Consider the following 23,457-nt stretch of genomic DNA (forward strand, 5'->3'; position numbering starts at 1 on the left):
AGGTAATCAGAGGCACGAATACCATTCTAAAATCTAGTGCATTAGGTACAGGGAGTATTGTGGTTTTTTGTTTGTTTTATAAAGTTCGGATAATTAGACCACAGGTAAAGGTTTTCCTTCAGGACATCAATTCTTCATGTAAATCGATTCGACTGAGACAGGGTCTATCAGTTGTTAATTCACAGGTGGGTTTTAACGAGACAACGTCCAGAGTAAGTGATTAAAACGACCCATTGATTGACCGTTATCATGCACTCACCATCCAGAGCTTGTTCGTAAAAGTACTGTTCCTGTTGCTCTCTTCAGTTAATACATTGCTTCCCCGATCTCTCCAGAGTGAGCCTGATCACCGAGGCTTGCTGTTTGCAGACACCCCGTTGTGTATCTTATCGATACTATCTCCCTCATCATCTCTTCGTTTATTAACAGCAACCTTTCAATGCACAGCCATCGCCCCAATAAAGACCAGACCAGACCAGCCGTACTGTTGCCATTACTCAAGCCACCAAGGAGGTAAGTGTTCCAGCCCTTTCCCAAGGGCACCCCCTGAGTAATTATACGATTTATGTTATCAATACGGGTAAGTTAACATGCTTTTTTAAATGTTAAGTTTTACACGATTCCGTTGTTTGCATGTTGAAATACTGGACGAATTTCTGTAAACTAATGTGTCTGCAATATTAAACACCCTTTACTTCACGCGGTGTTTTAGTACTTTCAATACTTGTGAAGTATTGATTTACACAATAGATGTAAAACATTTCATGAAGGTTTCCTGTGCCCGTATTCATGAAACCGTTCTCATGCTCAAGTATGAATTTTGCGCTCAAGCTTCATTTCTTGTTCTTGTTATAAATTTATAAACAAATCTTTTTGGCCAATGCATTGGAAAATTGTTGAAGAGATTTGAACCTGAATACTGTTATCAATGTTAACATTTGACATTTTGATCGTTTGACACGATTTAAGTGAGTTACAAGAAAGTCGTTTTGAGCACATAATCCATTCTTGAGCATGAGAACAGTTTCATGAATACGGGCCCTGGTGTGTCTACCTGTGTAAACAACAGTATTTATAATTCATTTGATCACCATTAAAGCATACCTAGTACTCGGTATATTAACTGAAAAGTTGCTTAAGCAAATATGACTTTTATCGATTTATTACTTTTTATTCTGTCTGTTCTGTGATTCGCTTACATACCCTCATATTATTATTATGATTTCATTTTACACGTATTTTGTATATGCATGTATACTTATCCTTAACAGTCTGATGATCGAACGTTTTGAAACTTGTTCCTGCCGATCGATATATTTGTAACGATATACTATTTAAGTATCATTGACTACATCTACATTTCTGTATAGACATATTTGTCTATCAAAAATAACTGTTTGTAGTTTGTGTGTATTTTATTGTTCGTTTGCTAAGCACTGTCGTAGTTCCTGTCTTAGTAAACACTGTGCTAGTATATCCTCTGGCTGGTTTTATCTAACAAAAGTATGTCAACATTTTCATAGAAGGAAACAAGCATTTGTTGTACACTGATTGATCAAATCTCAAGAATCACTGGCCTCACCATTTCAGAATGTGAAATAAATACATTATTATTTTAGAAGTTCTTTATGCCAGAGTGCGGTTATCTTGTTTGTAGTGTTTCTAAACATTCAGCTGAATAAAACGTTAATCAATATCCGTATCGCATTACGTTTACTGTCTTCGGAAGTATGAATACATTTAGCGATCGGACATGAAATGGTATGGGGGCACCTGCTCGACCACGGTTTTCTCCGGGTACTCCGGTTTCCCCCACATTAAGACCCCCGCTCCCCCATCCCCGCGCTAACATCCGGGCAAACAAGAGTTGTAAATATAACTTGAAAATCTTGTTTTATAATTGTTGCAAAATAAATAAAGTGTTTATATATGTATATATATATAAAAAACGCAAACAGAAAGCGATTGAAAGTCTTTCTGTAGCGAATAGTTTAGCGTCTATATGCTTCAGTTCTGTTTAATCAACTTGTACTCTCTAATGTCTTAATACGAATACGTCTCGTTAACTTTTTCTACCAATCAGATCTACGCATACCTCTTTCCTTATCTATTTTCTACCAATCAGATCTACGCATACCTCTTTCCTTATATATTTTCTACCAATCAGATCTACGCATACCTCTTTCCTTATCTATTTTCTACCAATCAGATATACGTATACGTCTTTCATTAACGTTTTCTACCAATCAGATCTACGTATACATCTACCCTAAACCTCTTATACCAATCTGATCTGTGGACTTATTCCAAGGTAAGATATCTTTAGACAAAGCTAAAATGCGAATGCACTCATTCACCAATGTCGTTTTATCTAAGAATATTTTAATTAATCATGCATCAGATTGACACTGAAGGGGAAACATTGAGCATTAAAGCTCCCACATGACACAGATAGGGTAATGCGTTACCATTAGAGTGGGGTCATTAGCCACTGTCTGTCTTACTTATGGATGTCGTCCATCGAGTTGCCGGTCAATACGGTGATGAGCACTTACATCGGCAAACATTGATTTTGCCGGAAGATAAATTGGTGAAGATACTATAAAATTCCTGTTTTTATACCGTGTAATAGTGCTTGAATATTCCAGTTTGCTATGTTTTTCGAAGAATTGTAGACTTAAGATCTTCGGAGTTTCGGAATGGAATATAATATCATGGTTAACACAGATGTCCCACAACATATCAACTGAAGCAACCGACAAAACTATAGTAAAGATATTACTGATGGAGGAAGATGTATATGATAATTACAGAATGATTTACAGTCCTTTTGCTTTCAGTATGTTTTTATTGTTCAATAAAGGTTAATTGAAGCTCCTTTGGTCATAACTCTAGTTTACCAATTTTAAAAGCCTAACCACCCGACTAATAACAAATATCATGGGAGATAAAAAATTAAACGTAAATGCATCTGTATCATTCGAAGGTTTTACCCGAGTAGGTAAACCAGCACAGATAGCTACCCCGAGTGTAAACATATACATGTTGTTGATTAGGAATCAATAATGCATGAGACAGCCTGTTCTGGTATTAATGGACCTACGTACGGATTCTAACCGGGCCTTCTCTCTGATCTCTACAACCCATAACACACCTCCTTCATCGCTATCGATTACCGCCGTTCAAACTCACAATAACCTTTAATTATTAATTAGTCGTATCCACAACACTGACAAGCCAATTATGTTTAAGTCTTATATCCAAAAACTTTACCCTTATATTTACACGCCAATATTTGATAATGTTAATACATGAAAACCATAACGACCGATCCTGACGCATCATGTAGCACTGTACTTGTGATGTCTGCACTCTAAAGGTATCTGAGGAAACGAAACAGACGGTGCCAAAATATACCCACAACCTTTGTCTCGACACCTCCAACTAGGATCATTGCGTGCGCGATCAACACCTTCAGTCGAGGAATTGCTAGGTGTGTATGAGAACATCATGTTTTAATTAGTCTTCATATGTGATTCCGACTCTTTCATCATCTGTGATGTAATGTAGTCATGTTGTACAGCCATGCAGCCCTCGGCGTTTCCAGGTGAGACATGTACCCGGTGAGCTGTAGATGCGGCACGCATTACCGTGCACGGTTGATGTCACGTCTACAGGCTACATACCAACAAATAGTACTGGTAACAGTTGATTTGGGACAGTAAGCTTGATGGAGGGTTGACTATCATACACACGGTACCAATGGAGCTGAAGTATGCTAGAAACTAGCATAAAACCGTGTTATTTTATGGATGGAAGCCTGTGTCTGGCATTGACTAATACACCGTGACGTTTAATGGATAAACCGATAAAGATGGTCCCTGGCAACATCATAACAACTGCGCGATGTGTTTTGGAACTTTTTTAATGAATGGATAAATACCGATCTGAACGGGGTCATTCCTGAAATATAATAAACAAGACGTACCACAGAAGAAAAAAATGTCCTCGAACGTTGCTAAAATAAAAATTGCAGAAATGTTTGACAAACCTAAGCATTTCTTGCTGAAGAGTGAGGTCCACTCTGAACCAGAAGATTTTGTTGATTCGGATTTAGATGAAGATGACGTTGATATACGTTTTTATGTAAGAAGAAATGAAATCACCAAAGAGAGATTTGATGAATCATTCCTAGAACAACCGGACCCCGACTTTATGATGCCATCATGTGTCCGGGAAATCCTCAGGTCAGAAGGGCTGTCCAGTAACGTCATTGACAAGGCCATCTGGGTCGGGGAGAAACGTCATCGTCTCGCCATGCATCTCACTGTGCAACAGGAAAAGTAGGTCAACTGTCATACAGTTTAGTTTTATGTGTTCTACAAAGAGTAGTTGTTACCATGGTACCAAGGTAACTTTACATCTATTGATAGCAACATTATCAAACTAACAACACTTTACTTTTTAACTATATTATATGTTTTTTAATCCTATATAGAAGTTAAGTTAGATATCATATTAGAAATCTCATTTATTCTATAATATGTCTCATTTGTTTTTTTAAAAATATATTTTATTTATTACAGAAGGTACTTAACATAGAATGATGTTTCGTGCATTAAAATTTAAAAAAATATTGTTCCCCTTTTTGCAGTGTATTTCAAATTACGGTAATGTTTATAACCTATGGGAAAGGTTCTACAGAAAGGGTTATTGGTTTACCGAACATTCAAATTTCACTCAAGGTGTACCATACCATGATTAATCTAGATTTATGTTAATGAAGGAAATATTTCATGTTATAAATGCCATCAAATTTTGCATCAAAATGTTTTAAAACATCTACTATTGGTACGTTATCATAAAAACAATATCTTAATAGGATATATCATATAATATACACATATAAAATCCGATAAATAGGTGAATTTCCCTGCAGTTTCATTTTGTTTTTGTCCTCTACAATGAGTAGGAATTTATCATGACAGCGAAATTATTGTAATTGCATGTGACGGTCAAACATAGAGCACTGGCAAATATTGATTTAATAGTAAAAGTTTATTTTGGTGAAAGCTTGCCGTTATCTGATTTATTGAATATGGTTTCTCACATACATATGCAAATGTTTTATTGTATACGATAATGTAGCATGTTATATCTTATATATACAAGATTGCCTTCTTTTCTTTGGCTTGCTCTTCATATATTTGGTTGCAGAAATCCCTCATTTGTATCTATAAATATAGTTCGGTTATCTTCTTTGTTTAGCCATGTCAGCAGCAACATGAAATTGGTAATCCATTCGAACAGCTCCGCGTTTTATTTTCAGACAAATATTTATGTATATGTAATTCACGATGAAAAATGTCCTTTTCAGTTTATCGAAAAATCTGTATTGCCCTCTTTTGAACCTTATAAAGCCAGAACATTGTTTAACTTTTCTCTATTGTAAGTTTCCAGACGTAGTTGGTGCAATAAAACACAGCCAGAAAGCAAACATAATGGTAGCTATTCATCAAACCTAGGCATAATGATCGTTTAATTGTAATGAGTTGTAATAGGTGTATGTACGAAGGACAGGGAAATAATGATCTCTTATCCTTGAGTTCTTTCTGTTCTTATGAGGAAGATGTCATTTTTTTATCTCTTTATTGGGGAGTTTTTACAACCTTTAATCTCTGCCACAGGTGCTTCTTATACCCTTTTGACTTTTTTATGGCGTATTTCTTATGCTTTTAAATCCTTTTATAAGGTAGTTCTCTCACACTCTTGTATCTATGTATACGGTAGTTCTCTCACACTGTTGTAACCCTTTTTAAGGTAGTTCTCTCACACTCGTGTTACCCTTTATGAGGTAGTTCTCTCACACTATTGTATCTGTGTATAATGTAGTTCTCTCACACTCTAATAAACCTTTATAAAGTAGTTCTCTCACACTGTTGTAACCCTTTATAAGGTATTTCTCTCACACTCTAGTACCCCTTTATAAAGTAGTTCTCTCACACTGTTGTACCCCTTTATAAGGTATTTCTCTCACACTCTAGTAACCCTTTATAAAGTAGTTCTCTCACACTGTTGTAACCCTTTGTCAGGTAGTTCTCACACACTCTACTAACCCGTTATAAGGTAGTTCTTTCACACTCTTGGAACCCTTTATAATGCAGTTCTGTCACACTCTTGGAACCCTTTATAAGTTAGTTCTCTCACACTCTAGTAGCCATTTATAATGAAGGTTTCTCACACACTTGTAACCCTTAATAAGGTAGTTCTCTCACACTCTTGTATGTTTTGATATGGTAGTTTTCTCACAATCTGGTAACCTGTTATAAGGTAGTTCTCTCACACTGTTGTAACCCTTTATAATGTAGTTCTCTCACATTCTTGTATGTTTTGGTAATGTAGTTCTCTCACAATCTTGTAACCCTTTATAATGTAGTTCTCTCACACTCTTGTAAACCCTGATGGGGGAGTTCTCCCTTTTTTTATCTATCTATGAAGTAGGTCTCACATGTTTCATCCCTTTAATTAATTGTTCTCCCACAACCGACAATCAATCCACCTCTACCACCACTTATCATAACAACGTATATTAGCTAACATTACTGTATGTACGGTTTATGAACCATGAAAACACCGGACACTTGAGTGTGTAAATTTTATTCAATATTGGTTAACCTACCATTTATTGCCCATTAAAATACTATCGGGGAGCGCTGGAATCGCTTCCGATGCCGTTAATTGAGAACAAACAATTAATGATTGACTCTATTTATGGCTGAGTAAACTATAACTGCAATCTGTTATCAATCACGTGATCCTGAATCCTGGTTAGCTTGTCGCGATTAAGTAGACAACCACATACATTTAAATAGAAAACCACAAACAAACTGAAATAGACAGCCACATACAAATTGAAATACATGCAGACAACAACAATCAAGCTGAATTAGACAACCACACACAAGCTTGATTACACAACCACAAATAAGTTGCATTAGACAACCACATACAAGCTTGATTACACAACCACAAACACGTTGCAATAGACAACCACATACAAGTTGCAATAGGCAACTACATACAAGTTGCAATAGGCAACCACATACAGGTTGCAATAGATAACCAATACATGCAGACAACAACAATCAAGCTGAATTAGACAACCACACACAAGCTTGATTAAACAACCACAAATAAGTTGCATTAGACAACCACATACAAGCTTGATTACACAACCACACACAAGCTTGATTACACGACCACATACAAGCTGCAATAGACAACCACATACAAGCTGCAATAGACAACCACACACAAGCTTGATTACACAACCACATACAAGCTGCAATAGACAACCATATACAAGCTTGATCACACAACCACAAATAGGTGAATTAGACAACCCCACACAATCTTGATTACCCAACCACATACAAGCTGCAATAGACAACCACAAACAAGCTGCAATAGACAACCACACACAAGCTAGATTACACAACCACAAATAAGTTGCATTAGACAACCACATACAAGCTTCAATAGGCAACCACATACAGGCTGCAGTAGACAACCACATACGAGCTGCAATAGACAACAACATACAAGTTGCAATAGGCAACCACATACAGGTTGCAATAGACAACCACATACAAGTTGCAATAGACAACCACGAACAGGTTGCAAATGACGACCACATACAAGTTGCAATAGACAACCACGAACAGGTTGCAAATGACGACCACATACAAGTTGCAATAGACAACCACGAACAGGTTGCAAATGACGACCACATACAAGTTGCAATAGACAACCACGAACAGGTTGCAAATGACGACCACATACAAGTTGCAATAGACAACCACGAGCAGGTTGCAAATGACAACCACATACAAGTTGCAATAGACAACCACGAACAGGTTGCAAATGACAACCACATACAAGTTGCAATAGGCAACATATACAAGCTTGATTACACAACCACAAATAGGTGAATTAGACAACCACACCCAAGCTTGATTACACAACCACATACAAGCTGCAATAGACAACCATATACAAACCACATACAAGCTTGATTACACAACCACAAACACGTTGTAATAGAAAACCACATACAACCACACACAAGCTTGATTACACAACCACATACAAGCTGCAATAGACAACCATATACAAGCTTGATTACACAACCACAAATAGGTGAATTAGACAACCACACACAAGCTTGATTACACAACCACATACAAGCTGCATTAGACAACCACATACAAGCTGCATTAGACAACCACACACAAGTTTGATTACACAACCACATACAAGCTGCAATAGACAACCACATACAAGCTTGATTACACAACCACATACAAGCTGCAATAGACAACCATATACAAGCTTGATTACACAACCACAAATAGGTGCATTAGACAACCACACACAAGCTTGATGACACAACCACATACAAGCTGCATTAGACAACCACATACAAGCTGCATTAGACAACCACATACAAGCTGCATTAGACAACCACACACAAGTTTAATAGACAACCACATACAAGCTTGATTACACAACCACAAATAAGTTGCATTAGACAACCACATACAAGCTTGATTACACAACCACAAATAGGTGCATTAGACAACCACACACAAGCTTGATTCCACAACCACATACAAGCTGCATTAGACAACCACACACAAGGTTGATTACACAACCACATACAAGCTGCAATAGACAACCACGCACAAGCTAGATTACACAACCACAAATAAGTTGCATTAGACAACCACATACAAGCTTCAATAGGCAACCACATACAGGCTGCAGTAGACAACCACATACGAGCTGCAATAGACAACAACATACAAGTTGCAATAGGCAACCACATACAGGTTGCAATAGATAACCACATACAAGCCTGATTACACAACCACATACAAGCTTCAATTGACAACCGCATACAAGTTGCAATAGGCAACCATATACAGGTTGCAATAGATAACCACATACAAGTTGCAATTGACAACCACATACAAGTTGCAATAGACAACCACATACAGGTTGCAATAGACAACCACATACACGTTGCAATAGACAACCACATACTGGTTGCAATAGACAACCACATACACGTTGCAAAAGACAAGCACATACAGGTTGTAATAGATAACCACATACAGGTTGCAATAGACAACCACATACACGTTGCAATAGACAACCACATACAAGTTGCAATAGACAAGCACATACAGGTTGCAATAGATAACCACATACAGGTTGCAATAGACAACCACATACACGTTGCAATAGACAACCACATACAGGTTGCAATAGGCAACCACATACAAGTTGCAATAGGCAACCACATACAGGCTGCAATAGATAACCACATACAAGCTGCAATAGACAACCAAATACAAACTGCAATTGACAACCACATACAGGTTGCAATAGACAACCACGAACAGGTTGCAATAGACAACCACGAACAGGTTGCAATAGACAACCACGAACAGGTTGCAATAGACAACCACGAACAGGTTGCAATAGACAACCACATACAAGCTGCAATTGACAACCACATACAAGATGCAATAGACAACCACATACAAGTTGCAATAGATAACCACATACAAGTTGCAATAGACAACCACGAACAGGTTGCAAATGACAACCACATACAAGTTGCAATAGGCAACCACATACAAGTTGCAATAGGCAACCACATACAGGTTGTAATAGATAACCACATACAGGTTGCAATAGACAACCACATACACGTTGCAATAGACAACCACATACAGGTTGCAATAGATAACCACATCATACAAGTTGCAATAGACAACCACATACAAGTTGCAATAGGCAACTACATACAAGTTGCAATAGGCAACCACATACAGGCTGCAATAGATAACCACATACAAGCTGCAATAGACAACCAAATACAAACTGCAATTGACAACCACATACAGGTTGCAATAGACAACCACATACACGTTGCAATAGACAACCACATACAGGTTGCAATAGGCAACCACATACAAGTTGCAATAGGCAACCACATTCAAGTTGCAATAGGCAACCACATACAGGTTGCAATAGATAACCACATCATACAAGTTGCAATAGACAACCACATACAAGTTGCAATAGGCAACCACATTCAAGTTGCAATAGGCAACCACATACAGGTTGCAATAGACAACCACATACACGTTGCAATAGACAACCACATACAGGTTGCAATAGACAACCACCTACAGGTTGCAATAGACAACCACATACAAGCTGCAATAGACAACCACAAACAAATTGAACTAGACAACCACCTACAGGTTGCAATAGACAACCACATACAAGCTGCAATTGACAACCACATAAATGTTTCAATAGATAACCACATAGCAGCTGCAATTGACAACCACAAACAAGTTGCAATAGGCAACCACATACAGGTTGCAATAGACAACCACATACAAGCTGCAATTGACAACCACATAAATGTTTCAATAGATAACCACATAGCAGCTGCAATTGACAGCCACATACAAGTTGCAATAGACAACCACATACAGGTTGCAATAGACAACCACGAACAGGTTGCAATAGACAACCACATACAAGCTGCAATAGACAACCACAAACAAATTGCAATAGACAACCACCTACAGGTTGCAATAGACAACCACAAACAAGTTGCAATTGACAACCACATACAAGTTGCAATAGGCAACCACATACAAGTTGCAATAGGCAACCACATTCAAGTTGCAATAGGCAACCACATACAGGTTGCAATAGATAACCAGATACAAGCTGCAATTGACAACCACATAAATGTTTCAATAGATAACCACATAGCAGCTGCAATTGACAACCACAAACAAGTTGCAATAGGCAACCACATACAGGTTGCAATAGATAACCAGATACAAGCTGCAATTGACAACCACATAAATGTTTCAATAGATAACCACATAGCAGCTGCAATTGACAGCCACATACAAGTTGCAATAGACAACCACATACAGGTTGAAATAGACAACCACATACAGGTTGCAATAGACAACCACATACACGTTGCAAAAGACAACCACATACAGGTTGTAATAGATAACCACATACAGGTTGCAATAGACAACCACATACACGTTGCAATAGACAACCACATACTGGTTGCAATAGACAACCACATACACGTTGCAAAAGACAAGCACATACAGGTTGCAATAGATAACCACATACAGGTTGCAATAGACAACCACATACACGTTGCAAAAGACAAGCACATACAGGTTGTAATAGATAACCACATACAGGTTGCAATAGACAACCACATACACGTTGCAATAGACAACCACATACAGGTTGCAATAGACAACCACATACACGTTGCAATAGATAACCACATGCAAGCTGCAATTGACAACCACATACAAGTTGCAATAGACAACCACATACAGGTTGCAATAGACAACCACATACAAGTTGCAAAAGACAACCACATACAGGTTGCAATAGATAACCACATGCAAGCTGCAATTGACAACCACATACAAGTTGCAATAGGCAACCACATACAGGTTGCAATAGACAACCACATACAAGTTGCAATAGACAACCACATACAGGTCGCAATAGACAACCACATACACGTTGCAAAAGACAACCACATACAGGTTGCAATAGGCAACCACATACAAGTTGCAAAAGACAAGCACATACAGGTTGCAATAGATAACCACATACAAGTTGCAACAGACAACCACATACAACCTTCAATAAACAACCATACATAGATTGCAATAGACAACCACATACAAACTGTTATATACAACCACATACAAACTGTTATATACAACGACATACAAGCTGTTATATACAACAACATACAAGCTGCAACAGACAACCACACACAAGTTGCATTATACAATCACAAACAAGCACAAATAGTCATCCACAAACAAGCATAAGTTGCAATAGACAACCACACACATGTTGACAACTATAAACAAGCTTCTAATGGACACATATTACAAGCTCAAAGGAAACAATGGCTAATTAAGGACTATGCTTTCCCTCGCGGACCACTTTCCAGTTATTGTACTTTGAACTTTGTTCCCGAGTGCATTATAAAGCTTATAATGCTTTGTTCGCAATGGCTTTAATATGATTATATGTATTTACAGTTACTTTTTGAAACAGGATACGTTTCCATGGAGGTGCGTGCCTGAGTCCATCTCCTGGGATGGTAGTCCGAGTTCGCTTTCAGATTTAGAATATGCTGATGATGGGAATCTTTGATCTCTATTAACGGCCACCATTATATTTGTATAATTTATCAGTTTTGGGTATTTGTTATCATAAATCATACAGACATTCATAGCCGCAGTATGTTTGCTTGGTAAACATCAATATTATTATTGTGAAATCATAAATATATTAATCTGAAATGGCCTCTTTCCCAACCAGTGTTGATATTGTATCGCCGATCGATTCCGGATGAACAAATTTTTGATTACTGCATTAGGAAGGTTATGAAATATTAATCAGTTATGCGTTTTCTATTGGTTGCAATTCGAAACAAACCCTAATATCAAATCAAAGCATTCATCAATGGAAAAACACACTTATGGAATGTCGCAATAGACGATATGTATATATTCCCCCGAAACATACTTTACCGACATTCGTAGCGAAATGTAGCCGACGGCTTATCTATCGCCTCCTGTAATGCGTTCTATTGTCTTGGTTTGGAACTAAACGACACCTTATGTTACACCTAGCAAAGTACAATAAACAACACTTAGACACGTTTCGATTGCTACATAGAGGGACATTTGCATCGGTTTTCTGAACACCTACGACACAGGAACAAACATGATAGAGGGACATTGATACCAGAAATGTGTATGCACTTAGGATACTTGGACAAACACTTGGTAAGGGCATGTTGATACATGTACCAATATTCTATTACACTGAGGACAATGTAACAAATACTGTTAGAAGACTAATATAATCTTCCCCTACCTTAAGGGTGTAACAGAGAAATATCCTACCTAAGGGGTGATGTTTTTGGTTGTCTAACCCGAGGCTCTGTCGAGGGTTAGACAACCAACAAAAATCACCCCGACGGTTGGAGATTTCTCTGTTACACCCTCAAGGTAGGGTATGATTGTTTTTCTCCCATCCTATTATTTCATTCACAACTCATCGACAATAGTCTGAACAGAAATACATGTGGGGTATGCATATCGTCATTCAATTTTGATGACGTCACAATTACCGATGACGCATTTTGATGACGTCACAATTGAACACGTGCTAATCGACACGAGGCTATCTCCCCCTAGGGGGTGACAAGCTGATCTTTCCCGGCTAAAACGGGAGACACGCCTGTGAAGAGTGGGAGAAACTGTTATCAATAATATTCATACAACTAGGACACATGGACAAACACTGGGTAGAAGGTTATCGATACCTGTTATTTTTATACACCAAAAACACGTTAAACACTGTTAGAGGAACATTGATACAAGTAAATCATACAAACCTAGGACGCTTGGACACACACTGATAGAGGAACTAAGAGTATATCATCCCCATGGGGATGAGATAGGAATCTCAACTTATGGGGGCAGATTCTTAAGTTGCCACACGATGCTTTGCTGAGCGTTTGGCAGCTTAAGAGTGTATTCCCGAGGGTTGAGGTTCCTAATCTCACCACAAGGGACGAATGATTTTTTCTCTGGCTCTGTTCCCTCATTGTGTATCATAAACAAAATGAATTGTTAACGTCAAAGACAAAACTTAGGGTTGACTTGACGTTAAAGCATGTTTGACGTAACATCATACAATTATTATATTGTTATGAATAGGGGACTGCCCCCGTCTCAACCCTAAGGTGGAACAAGGATATATCACACCGGGAAAAGTGAGGATATACCAGTCCCGGGTAAGAGAAATTGATACCAATAATTTTTATATACCTACGACACTGGAACAACACTGGTAGAAGGATATTGGTACCAATAATTCTTATATACCAAGGACACTGGAGCAAACACTTATATAGTGATATTGGTAGTAATACTTCTCATTTACGTGGGATACTGAAGCAAACACTTGATGAAGGGACATTGATACCAGTAATTTTATACAACTAGGACATCAAAACAAATACTAGGTCTAGGAACATTTATACCGTTGTTTTTTGAATACCTGTGACACTGAGTACTGAGATTTGTTCAGGTATGTTTTCTCATACACCTTATCCCTGTTTGGCCTGGTGCCTAACGTGACTAAGAAGTACCAGTATATATTATCTGGTGTCCTGCATTTGTCCCAATGTCCTTGTTGCAAAAGAACTTCCGGTATAAAGGTCCCTATATTAAGTGTTTCCCCCCATTGTTATATGTGTATATTCATGTTCCTCTACCCAGTATTTTCCTTGGATAAATAAAACCACCCTGGTAACACATATTGATCCCGAGCACGCAATGGCATCTCGACGAATAGTACGGGTTTATTCAGACATTTGGAATGTGGATAGTTAGGCTACAATGTTGTTGATATATATTCAAAAATAGTATGAACATATTGTAGTTACCAGTTACCGATTAATTGTCAGTTATTGTCGACCAAACTTTCACACAAAGTATCATGTTCTGTGTGCTAACTATACCAGATAACACTGACGTAATATTTTTCATATCAGCCGTTAACTGTTCCCTTCAGTTAGTTTGTTGTGTTCCTTCGTGTCATCCTGGACATCACTGACTATAACGCTGTCAGTATAATGGTCCGAACGTCATTGTGTGTGTCCCTGATGTGTCATTTTATTGAGGGGGCAAACGAGAGCAGTCATTTCGTTTATAATGTTAAAAATGAATAAAGTCGTAATATGACACATACAATATTGTTATATAAAGACACAAAACACCCACCAATTTACAAACAAATAAAGCCCTAGTGATTGTTTTGTCTTTATATATTACGTCCAGCTATGGAACATTAATATACAATAGAACGTGTGGGGTAAACAACAAACATCAATTACACTAGAAACACATTGCGATCACACTGAGTCATACAGAGCATTACTGCCTTCGTTCGATCACAACTAAGAGATATGTACAGAAGTAATCACAACCTATCAATAATTCGATCGAGGATACATTTCTTATACTTTAAAAAATAGTTTTTACCTTTTGCAATATTTTTATTTGGTCGATTTACAATTATCTTGATATTATTTCACAAAATGTGACATCTTAACATATTCATTTAAAATATGACCACGAAAGCGTGAATTATTCACAAATCCAACTATGCATTACTCTACAGTGTGTGTGGCACCGTTTGTTCAGTTACAGTGTGTGTGGCACCGTTTGTTCAGTTACAGTGTGTGTGGAACCGTTTGTTCAGTTACAGTGTGTGTGGAACCGTTTGTTCAGTTACAGTGTGTGTGGAACCGTTTGTTCAGTTACAGTGTGTGTGGAACCGTTTGTTCAGTTACAATGTGTGTGGAACCGTTTGTTCAGTTACAGTGTGTGTGGAACCGTTTGTTCAGTTACAGTGTGTGTGGAACCGTTTGTTCAGTTACAGTGTGTGTGGAACCGTTTGTTCAGTTACAGTGTGTGTGGAACCGTTTGTTCAGTTACAGTGTGTGTGGAACCGTTTGTTCAGTTACAGTGTGTGTGGAACCGTTTGTTCAGTTACAGTGTGTGTGGAACCGTTTGTTCAGTTACAGTGTGTGTGGAATCGTCTGTTCAGTTACAATGTGTGAAGATCTACTTTTTCAGGTTACAGTGTGTATAGATCAATTTTTCAGGTTAGAATGTGTGGATCCACTTGTTCACGGTACAGTGTGTGTGGATCCACTTAATTACACTGCAGTGTATGTTGATCCTCTTGTTCACGTTACAGTGTGTTTGGATCAACGTGTATTGATCCACTTCTTTACATTATAGTGTGTGTGAATACACTTGCTACAGTGTGATTAGGTCCACTTGGTGACGTTGCAGTGTGTGAAGATACACTTGTTCGTGTTACAGCGTTTGTAGATCCACTTGTTCGTGTTACAGTGTGTGTAAATACACTTGTTCATGCTACAGTGTGTGTAGTTCCACTTGTTCATGTTACAGCGTGTGTAGATCCACTTGTTCATGCTCCAGTGTGTGTAGATCCACTTATTCATGGTACAGCGTGTGTAGATCCACTTGTTTATGTTACAGCGTGTGTAGATCCACTTGGTCATGTTACAGTGGGTGTAGATCCACTTGTAGATCCACTTGTTCATGTTACAGCGTTTGTAGATCCACTTGTTCGTATTACAGTGTGTGTAGATCCACTTGTTCGTGTTACAGTTTGTGTAGATCCACTTGTTCATGTTACAGCGTGTGTAGATCCACTTGCTCATGTTACAGTTTGTGTAAATACACTTGTTCATGTCACAGTGTGTGGAGATCCACTTGCTCATGTTACAGTTTGTGTAAATACAGTTGTTCATATTACAGTGTGTGTAGATCTACTTGTTCATGTTACACTGTGTGTAGATCCACTTGTTCATTATACAGCGTTTGTAGATCCACTTGTTTATGTTACAGCGTGTGTAGATCCATTTGTTCATGTTCCAGTGTGTGTAGATCCACTTTCTCATGTTACAGTGTGTGTAGATACACTTGCTCATGTTACAGTTTGTGTAAATACAGTTGTTCATATTACAGTGTGTGTAGGTCCACTTGTTCATGTTACATTGTGTGTAGTTCCACTTGTTCGTGTTACAGTGTGTGTAAATACACTTGTTCATGTCACAGTGTGTGGAGATCCACTTGTTCATATTACAGTGAGTGTAGATCCACTTGTTCATGCTACAGCGTTTGTAGATCCACTTGTTCATGTTACAGCGTGGGTAGTTCCACTTGTTCATGTTAGAGTGTGTGTAGTTCCACTTGTTCGTGTTACAGTTTGTGTAGATCCACTTGTTCATATTACAGTGTGTGTAGGTCCACTTGTTCATGTTACATTGTGTGTAGTTCCACTTGTTCGTGTTACAGTGTGTGGATATCCACTTGCTCATGTTACAGTTTGTGTAAATACAGTTGTTCATGTAACAGTGTGTGTAGTTTTAGTATCACTGGTATAGTGTCACTGGTATAGTATCACTGGTATAGAATCACTGGAATAGTATCACTGGTATAGTATCACTGGTATAGAATCACTGGAATAGTATCACTGGTATAGTATCACTGGTATAGAATCACTGGAATAGTATCACTGGTATAGTATCACTGGTATAGAATCACTGGAATAGTATCACTGGTATAGTATCACTGGTATAGTATCATTCATGTTACAGTGTGTGTAGTTTCACTTGTTCATGTTACAGCGTGTGTAAATACACTTGCTCATGTTACAGTTTGTGTAGATCCACTTTCTCATGTTACAGTGTGTGTAGAGCCACTTGTTCATGTTACAGTGTGTGTAAATACACTTGTTCATGTTACAGTGTGAGGAGTTCGACTTGTTCATGTTACAGTGTGAGGAGTTCGACTTGTTCATGTTACAGTGTGTGTAAATACACTTGTTCATGTCACAGTGTGTGGAGATCCACTTGCTCATGTTACACTGTGTGTAGATCCCCTTGTTCATGTTACAGCGTGTGTAAATACACTTGCTCATGTTACAGTTTGTGTAAATACAGTTGTTCATATTACAGTGTGTGTAGATCTACTTGTTCATGTTACACTGTGTGTAGTTCCACTTGTTCATGATACAGTGTGTGTAGATCCACTGGTTCATGTTACAGCGTTTCTAGATCCACTTGTTCGTATTACAGTGTGTGAAGATCCACTTGTTCGTGTTACAGTGTGTGTAGATCCACTTGTTCATGTTACAGCGTGTGTAGTTCCACTTGTTCATGTTACAGCCTGTGTAGATCCACTTGTTCATGTTACAGTGTGTGTAGATCCACTTGTTCATGTTACAGTGTGTGTAGATTCACTTGCTCATGTTACAGCGTGTGTAGATCCACTTGTTCATGTTCCAGTGTATGTAGTTCCACTTGTTCATGTTCCAGTGTGTGTAGATCCACTTGTTCATGTTACAGTGTGTGTAAATCCACTTTCTCTTGTTACAGTGTGTGTAAATACACTTATATTTACTTATATTAGGACGGCCAAACTAGACGAAATGGCTTCTAGTGGTACAAGAGTGAATCAGACAACCTAAATATATTTAAATAAAAGTTGACTGTCGAGTGTAGAAGACAGCCTGAACAAATCTACAATTGGCAAAGGGATGCAGCAAAGCATTCACTTTGTGTGGCTTTCTGCACCGAGAAACCATGTTTGAGATAGAAGCTTCCCTGCGTCGTTTTCTTAGTGGTTGACCCTTCTGGAGCACTATCATTCCCTGAGGTTTGCTGTAATCTGTAGCTGAATTTTTTCCAACACTTTTACAAATATTAAATATAAATATTAATAGTTAAGAATAATGTATCTGTTGTAGCCATAAGTTGTAAAAGTATTACGTTACAGAGGCTGCAAGGCTCCTTCCGCTGTATATTTACATTGGTTTCCGACTTGTATTTGCAGTTGAGTGACCTTATGTACAAGCGACGAGTCATTCATGGACTGAATGGCCATATGGTGCAGCAAAATGTTTGCTTTGTTTGGCTTTCTGCATTGATAAATTAAATGTTAAAATTAGTGTTTCCTAACTGCGTAATTCTAGTAATGAACTTTAATATTTTTCTCATTTTTATTTTCTCATTTCCATTTCAGGGTAAAAATATATTATTTATGTATCTCACATATGAAATATATAACAACTTAGCATGGAGAAGTGATGAAATAGTCTTTGATGATGATGGTGGACTGATATCTATATTCGCAAAATCATGCATTTATCTTATCACGATTAGATATTTGACATTATTTTATTGACATGTGAAAATGTGAATATAAATATCATGGCTTGATAAGCTGGCCTTATATGGTGTTAAAAACCATTTTTCCAGTCTTTTCAAAGCCAGCCTCCTCAGAATCAAACGGTCGTCCCCGATCTGAGTGAAAATGTTTCAGTTAATAATAATTACTCCAGATCGACAAACAGTTGCTTCATAATCAGCTGCTACAAGATATTAGATATAAAACTATAATAGTCCTACAGCACGAAGAAAAAATGAATATTTTCAGGAATATTAGCTCATTGTCCGCATTTAGCGTGAAAGCCTGGAACCAATTAAAACACAATAGGTTCTAGACCTGGCGGAAGTATCGTGGTCTCCCATAAGAATTGTGCGTTATTGAGCGTCCTCATCAACAGAGTTCATATCAGTGTCACTTACTCATCAAGCGTCAATGCTGTGACAGTGATACAATACAACCGTATCATTTAGCATAGATATAAATAAAAAAAAATCAATGGTTTATTGACGAAGAAACAGGGATAGTTTACGTTAAATTGACCTTGGGTAGTAGAAAATACTCGCTTGTAAGCATGACAAAAAATAAACAAACAAAGCGATTGTATCGTCATTAAGGAGAAGGGTATGTACAGATTGTAGTACCGGCTGACTTAGCCGCCACTTACGCCCGCAGGAGCAAATTGGCTTAATGATACGGATCGATCGTGTTCTTATAGTGCAACGTAGGGACATCAGGGACAGTCGTGTTTAAGGACACGTGTTGTAAGGATAAAGCTTGTGTAGCGAGGACACGAAGGAAATAGGAGAGGCTGTCACCAACATCAGGTATAGTACAATGCCTAGTACCAACGCTTATGTTTAATGTGTGAGTCACATGGGTAGATCAAATCGAGCATTAATTGTAAAAACATTTACCCTGACTAAGTATAGTATCACTGGCATTGTGTCACTGGTATAGTATCACTGGTATTGTGTCACTGGTATAGTGTCACTGGTATAGTATCACTGGAATAGTGTCACTGGTATAGTATCACTGGTATAGTGTCACTGGTATAGTATCACTGGTATAGTGTCACTGGTATTGTGTCACTGGTATAGTATCACTGGTATTGTGTCACTGGTATTGTGTCACTGGTATAGTATCACTGGAATAGTGTCACTGGAATAGTGTCACTGGTATAGTATCACTGGTATTGTATGACTGGTATAGTATCACTGGTATTGTGTCACTGGTATAGTATCACTGGTATAGTGTCACTGGTATAGTATCACTGGTATAGTATCACTGGTATAGTATCACTGGTATTGTGTCACTGGTATAGTATCACTGGTATTGTGTCACTGGTATTGTATCACTGGTATTGTGTCACTGGTATAGTATCACTTGTATAGTATCACTGTTATTGTATCACTGGTATTGTGTCACTGGTATTGTATCACTGGTATAGTATCACTGGTATTGTGTCACTGGTATAGCATCACTGTAATAGTATCACTGGTATAGTATCACTGGTATTGTTTCACTGGTATAGTATTACTGGTATTGTGTCACTGGTATAGTATAAAAGGTATAGTATCACTGGTATAGTATCACTGGTATTGTATCACTGGTATAGTATCACTGGTATAGTGTCACTGGTATTATGTCACTGGTATTGTGTCACTGGTATTGTGTCACTGGTATTGTGTCACTTATATAGTGTCACTGGTATTATGTCACTGGTATTGTGTCACTGGTATTGTGTCACTGGTATAGTATCACTGGTATAGTGTCACTGGTATTGTGTCACTGGTATTGTGTCACTGGTATTGTGTCACTGGTATTGTGTCACTGGTATAGTATCACTGGTATAGTATCACTGGTATAGTGTCACTGGTATAGTATCACTGGTATTGTATCACTGGTATAGTATCACTGGTATAGTATCATTGGTATTGTGTCACTGGTATAGTATCACTGGTATTGTGTCACTGGTATTGTGTCACTGGTATAGTATCACTGGTATAGTGTCACTGGTATAGTGTCACTGGTATAGTATCACTGGTATAATATTACTGGTATAGTATCACTGGTATAGTATCACTAGTATTGTGTCACTCGTATAGTATCGCTGGTAAAGTATCACTGGCTTTTGCTGATTGCAATGTGTTTAGGGCTTGTGAAGTGGTTGAATATATACAGTTATTGAATTGCTGTGTGACACATTCATTTATTTCTAATGTATTAACATTCACTTATTAAAATGTATTTCGAACGTCTGTCTATGTCGTATGTTAACCTTGATGAACTATTTTGTAGATATATCACACCCTCTACGGAGGTTTAACCATAGTATGGGATTTGAATCTAATCCAACAACGTATATTGTTTATGTTTGCAAATATCAAAATGTGATGGCACGAGTCTGTATATAATATCTGTGGATATTCTATCGGTAAAGTGACCGAAAATTCTATCAAAACGAGCTAACACGGCAGAAAGGGATCGCCAAACACATGTCAGACATCAATATTCCCTGAAATGGATGATACGGGAATTCGAGGTATTTATGGCGTTGAATTAACACAGTATACACATATATGAATAATATATATTTGTAATTCAAATCTATGGATAAAACATACTTTGTCAGGTCCGTTTGAGCCATTGTATGTGTGATAGTCTAATGTAAGCCGTGACAGTTATTTGTAAACAGTAGTAGGCAATTCAACTCTGTCACCAAGTAGAAATAATCAGTAATAAACCACCTACCTACACTGTAAACCCACATTACCAGCTAGTGAATCAACGACACAATCAGGAACACGAAATTCGAGACCTGGTGTTTATTGCGCTTATTTGACAGAAATTTAGCATTTTTTAAGACAATCACATTGACTGTGCACTACCTACAGTACTACCGTTTTACCCTCACAAAAACCATGTTTCAATTGTACTGACTAACGTTCCTACCATCACAGAAGAGTGTTGATCTAACACGTAATGGAGACAATCACACGTGCCGAGAAGGAGCCAGTGTCGTATAAAATGTCATCGTAATGCATTTCACTAAATACAAGAGGCACGATGGTTTGGAGGTGCCAGACCCATCTCTTATTCCCAGCGTTGTCAGTTTGCGTACCGGATGCAATTCAGAAAAAAAAAATACCGTTCAGGGAAGGCACGCTAAATTTAGTTATGTCGATTTAGTGTACGGTGCTTGGTTCTGGGAGAGTCATCTGTTAATGTAGAGGAGCTGGTAACCTTGTACATATTAACCTAGTTTTGTCTTCATGTGCCATACTGACGTCATATCTCGTCACACAACGTACACTGTATGACAACACATCCCACGCGTGGTAATTTGGTTTGTATCGGGGAAATATCAGTCATTCAAAACTACCTGAATTAGGTCTAACGTGACATACGACTCGTAATGAAATCACACGCTTGTCGACTGATGCTTAACAAAGCAAGCCTGATGTAAGCTAGGTAAAATCGTAGTGGATTTACACTGGGGATGTCAAAAGGAGTATGTGTCCCTTGGTATGTATATACGCTTTTGGTTTAAACCAAATTTAGATTCACATTCGAGAGACTAATGGTAACAGGCCTGTAAAAGAACGATATCTTTCTTTAGCGCTGCATTTCAGAGTATATTGGTGAATCGCCTTTAGACCTTTATCTGAGACTACTGGTAACAGAGCATATTGGTGAATCGCCTTTATACCTTTATCTGAGACTACTGGTAGCGCAGCTTCTAGAGCAACATCCGATATATTTTGTTTCGAATGTATCACTCTCAGTTTCGAGCATTGTTGATATCTAAAGATTTTGCTACAAATCCGCACTCAATCTAAACGTTCTTATTCTTGAAAATGGCATTCGTTAATTTCGATTAGCTAAGACAATACCTGTAACTCGAGTCTGGAGTTCTATTGGGAAAGTTATGTTATTTTCATACAGATCCATAGGGTATAATTTACGTCAGACGACATGTTATGAATTTTGCGATTCAAGATTAACATAATGGCTTTTGATTGACTCATTGACAAGTTTTGTCGGTTGGTTTCGAAAGATATTTCGTTCGACACTGCAAGTGTAGCCGTTGTAACATTCGTGTTTCCCGTTGTCTTATTAAATGCAAAATATTTTAACAATGATCGATTAAATAGCTTTTATCAAAACACAATAACAATGGGTAAAATGTACGCTTAGAAAATGAACAAGACTCTCCGTAAATCCGTATAACAGAACAGCAAGGATTTTTCATGTACAGTGTACTTATATGTTCATTGCAAATTCTTCGAGACAATCTTGATACTGTTTTTGACTAATATTGGTAACACACTTTATTCCCAATGATTTTTTTCCATATTAATAAAGACGTTGAGACTAATCTGCATATTCGAATTGGTTTGATCTGCTAACGTGCTATATGCATTTGTATTTGCATTTTGGAGAATTTAAAGTGTACTAGGACGATACTGGCATATTTTAAACAGCTTCAGAGCTTGTACTGCCCGGGACACTGGGATGC

General features: G+C 37.9%; 1 protein-coding gene across 1 annotated transcript in view; it reads left to right on the forward strand.

The window, feature by feature from the left end:
* Positions 1-3,327: 3,327 nt before the first annotated feature.
* Positions 3,328-23,457, forward strand: part of LOC110459652 (NMDA receptor synaptonuclear signaling and neuronal migration factor-like) — a 30,341-nt gene continuing 10,211 nt past the window's right edge. The window contains exon 1 of the mRNA XM_021512001.1: positions 3,328-4,343. Coding sequence (XP_021367676.1) covers positions 4,003-4,343 — 341 coding nt within the window. The 5' untranslated portion in view covers positions 3,328-4,002. The remainder of the gene's footprint in view (positions 4,344-23,457) is intronic.

The sequence above is a fragment of the Mizuhopecten yessoensis genome, unplaced genomic scaffold (genome assembly GCF_002113885.1).
Source record: "Mizuhopecten yessoensis strain PY_sf001 unplaced genomic scaffold, ASM211388v2 scaffold10175, whole genome shotgun sequence".
NCBI classification, from domain to species: domain Eukaryota; kingdom Metazoa; phylum Mollusca; class Bivalvia; order Pectinida; family Pectinidae; genus Mizuhopecten; species Mizuhopecten yessoensis.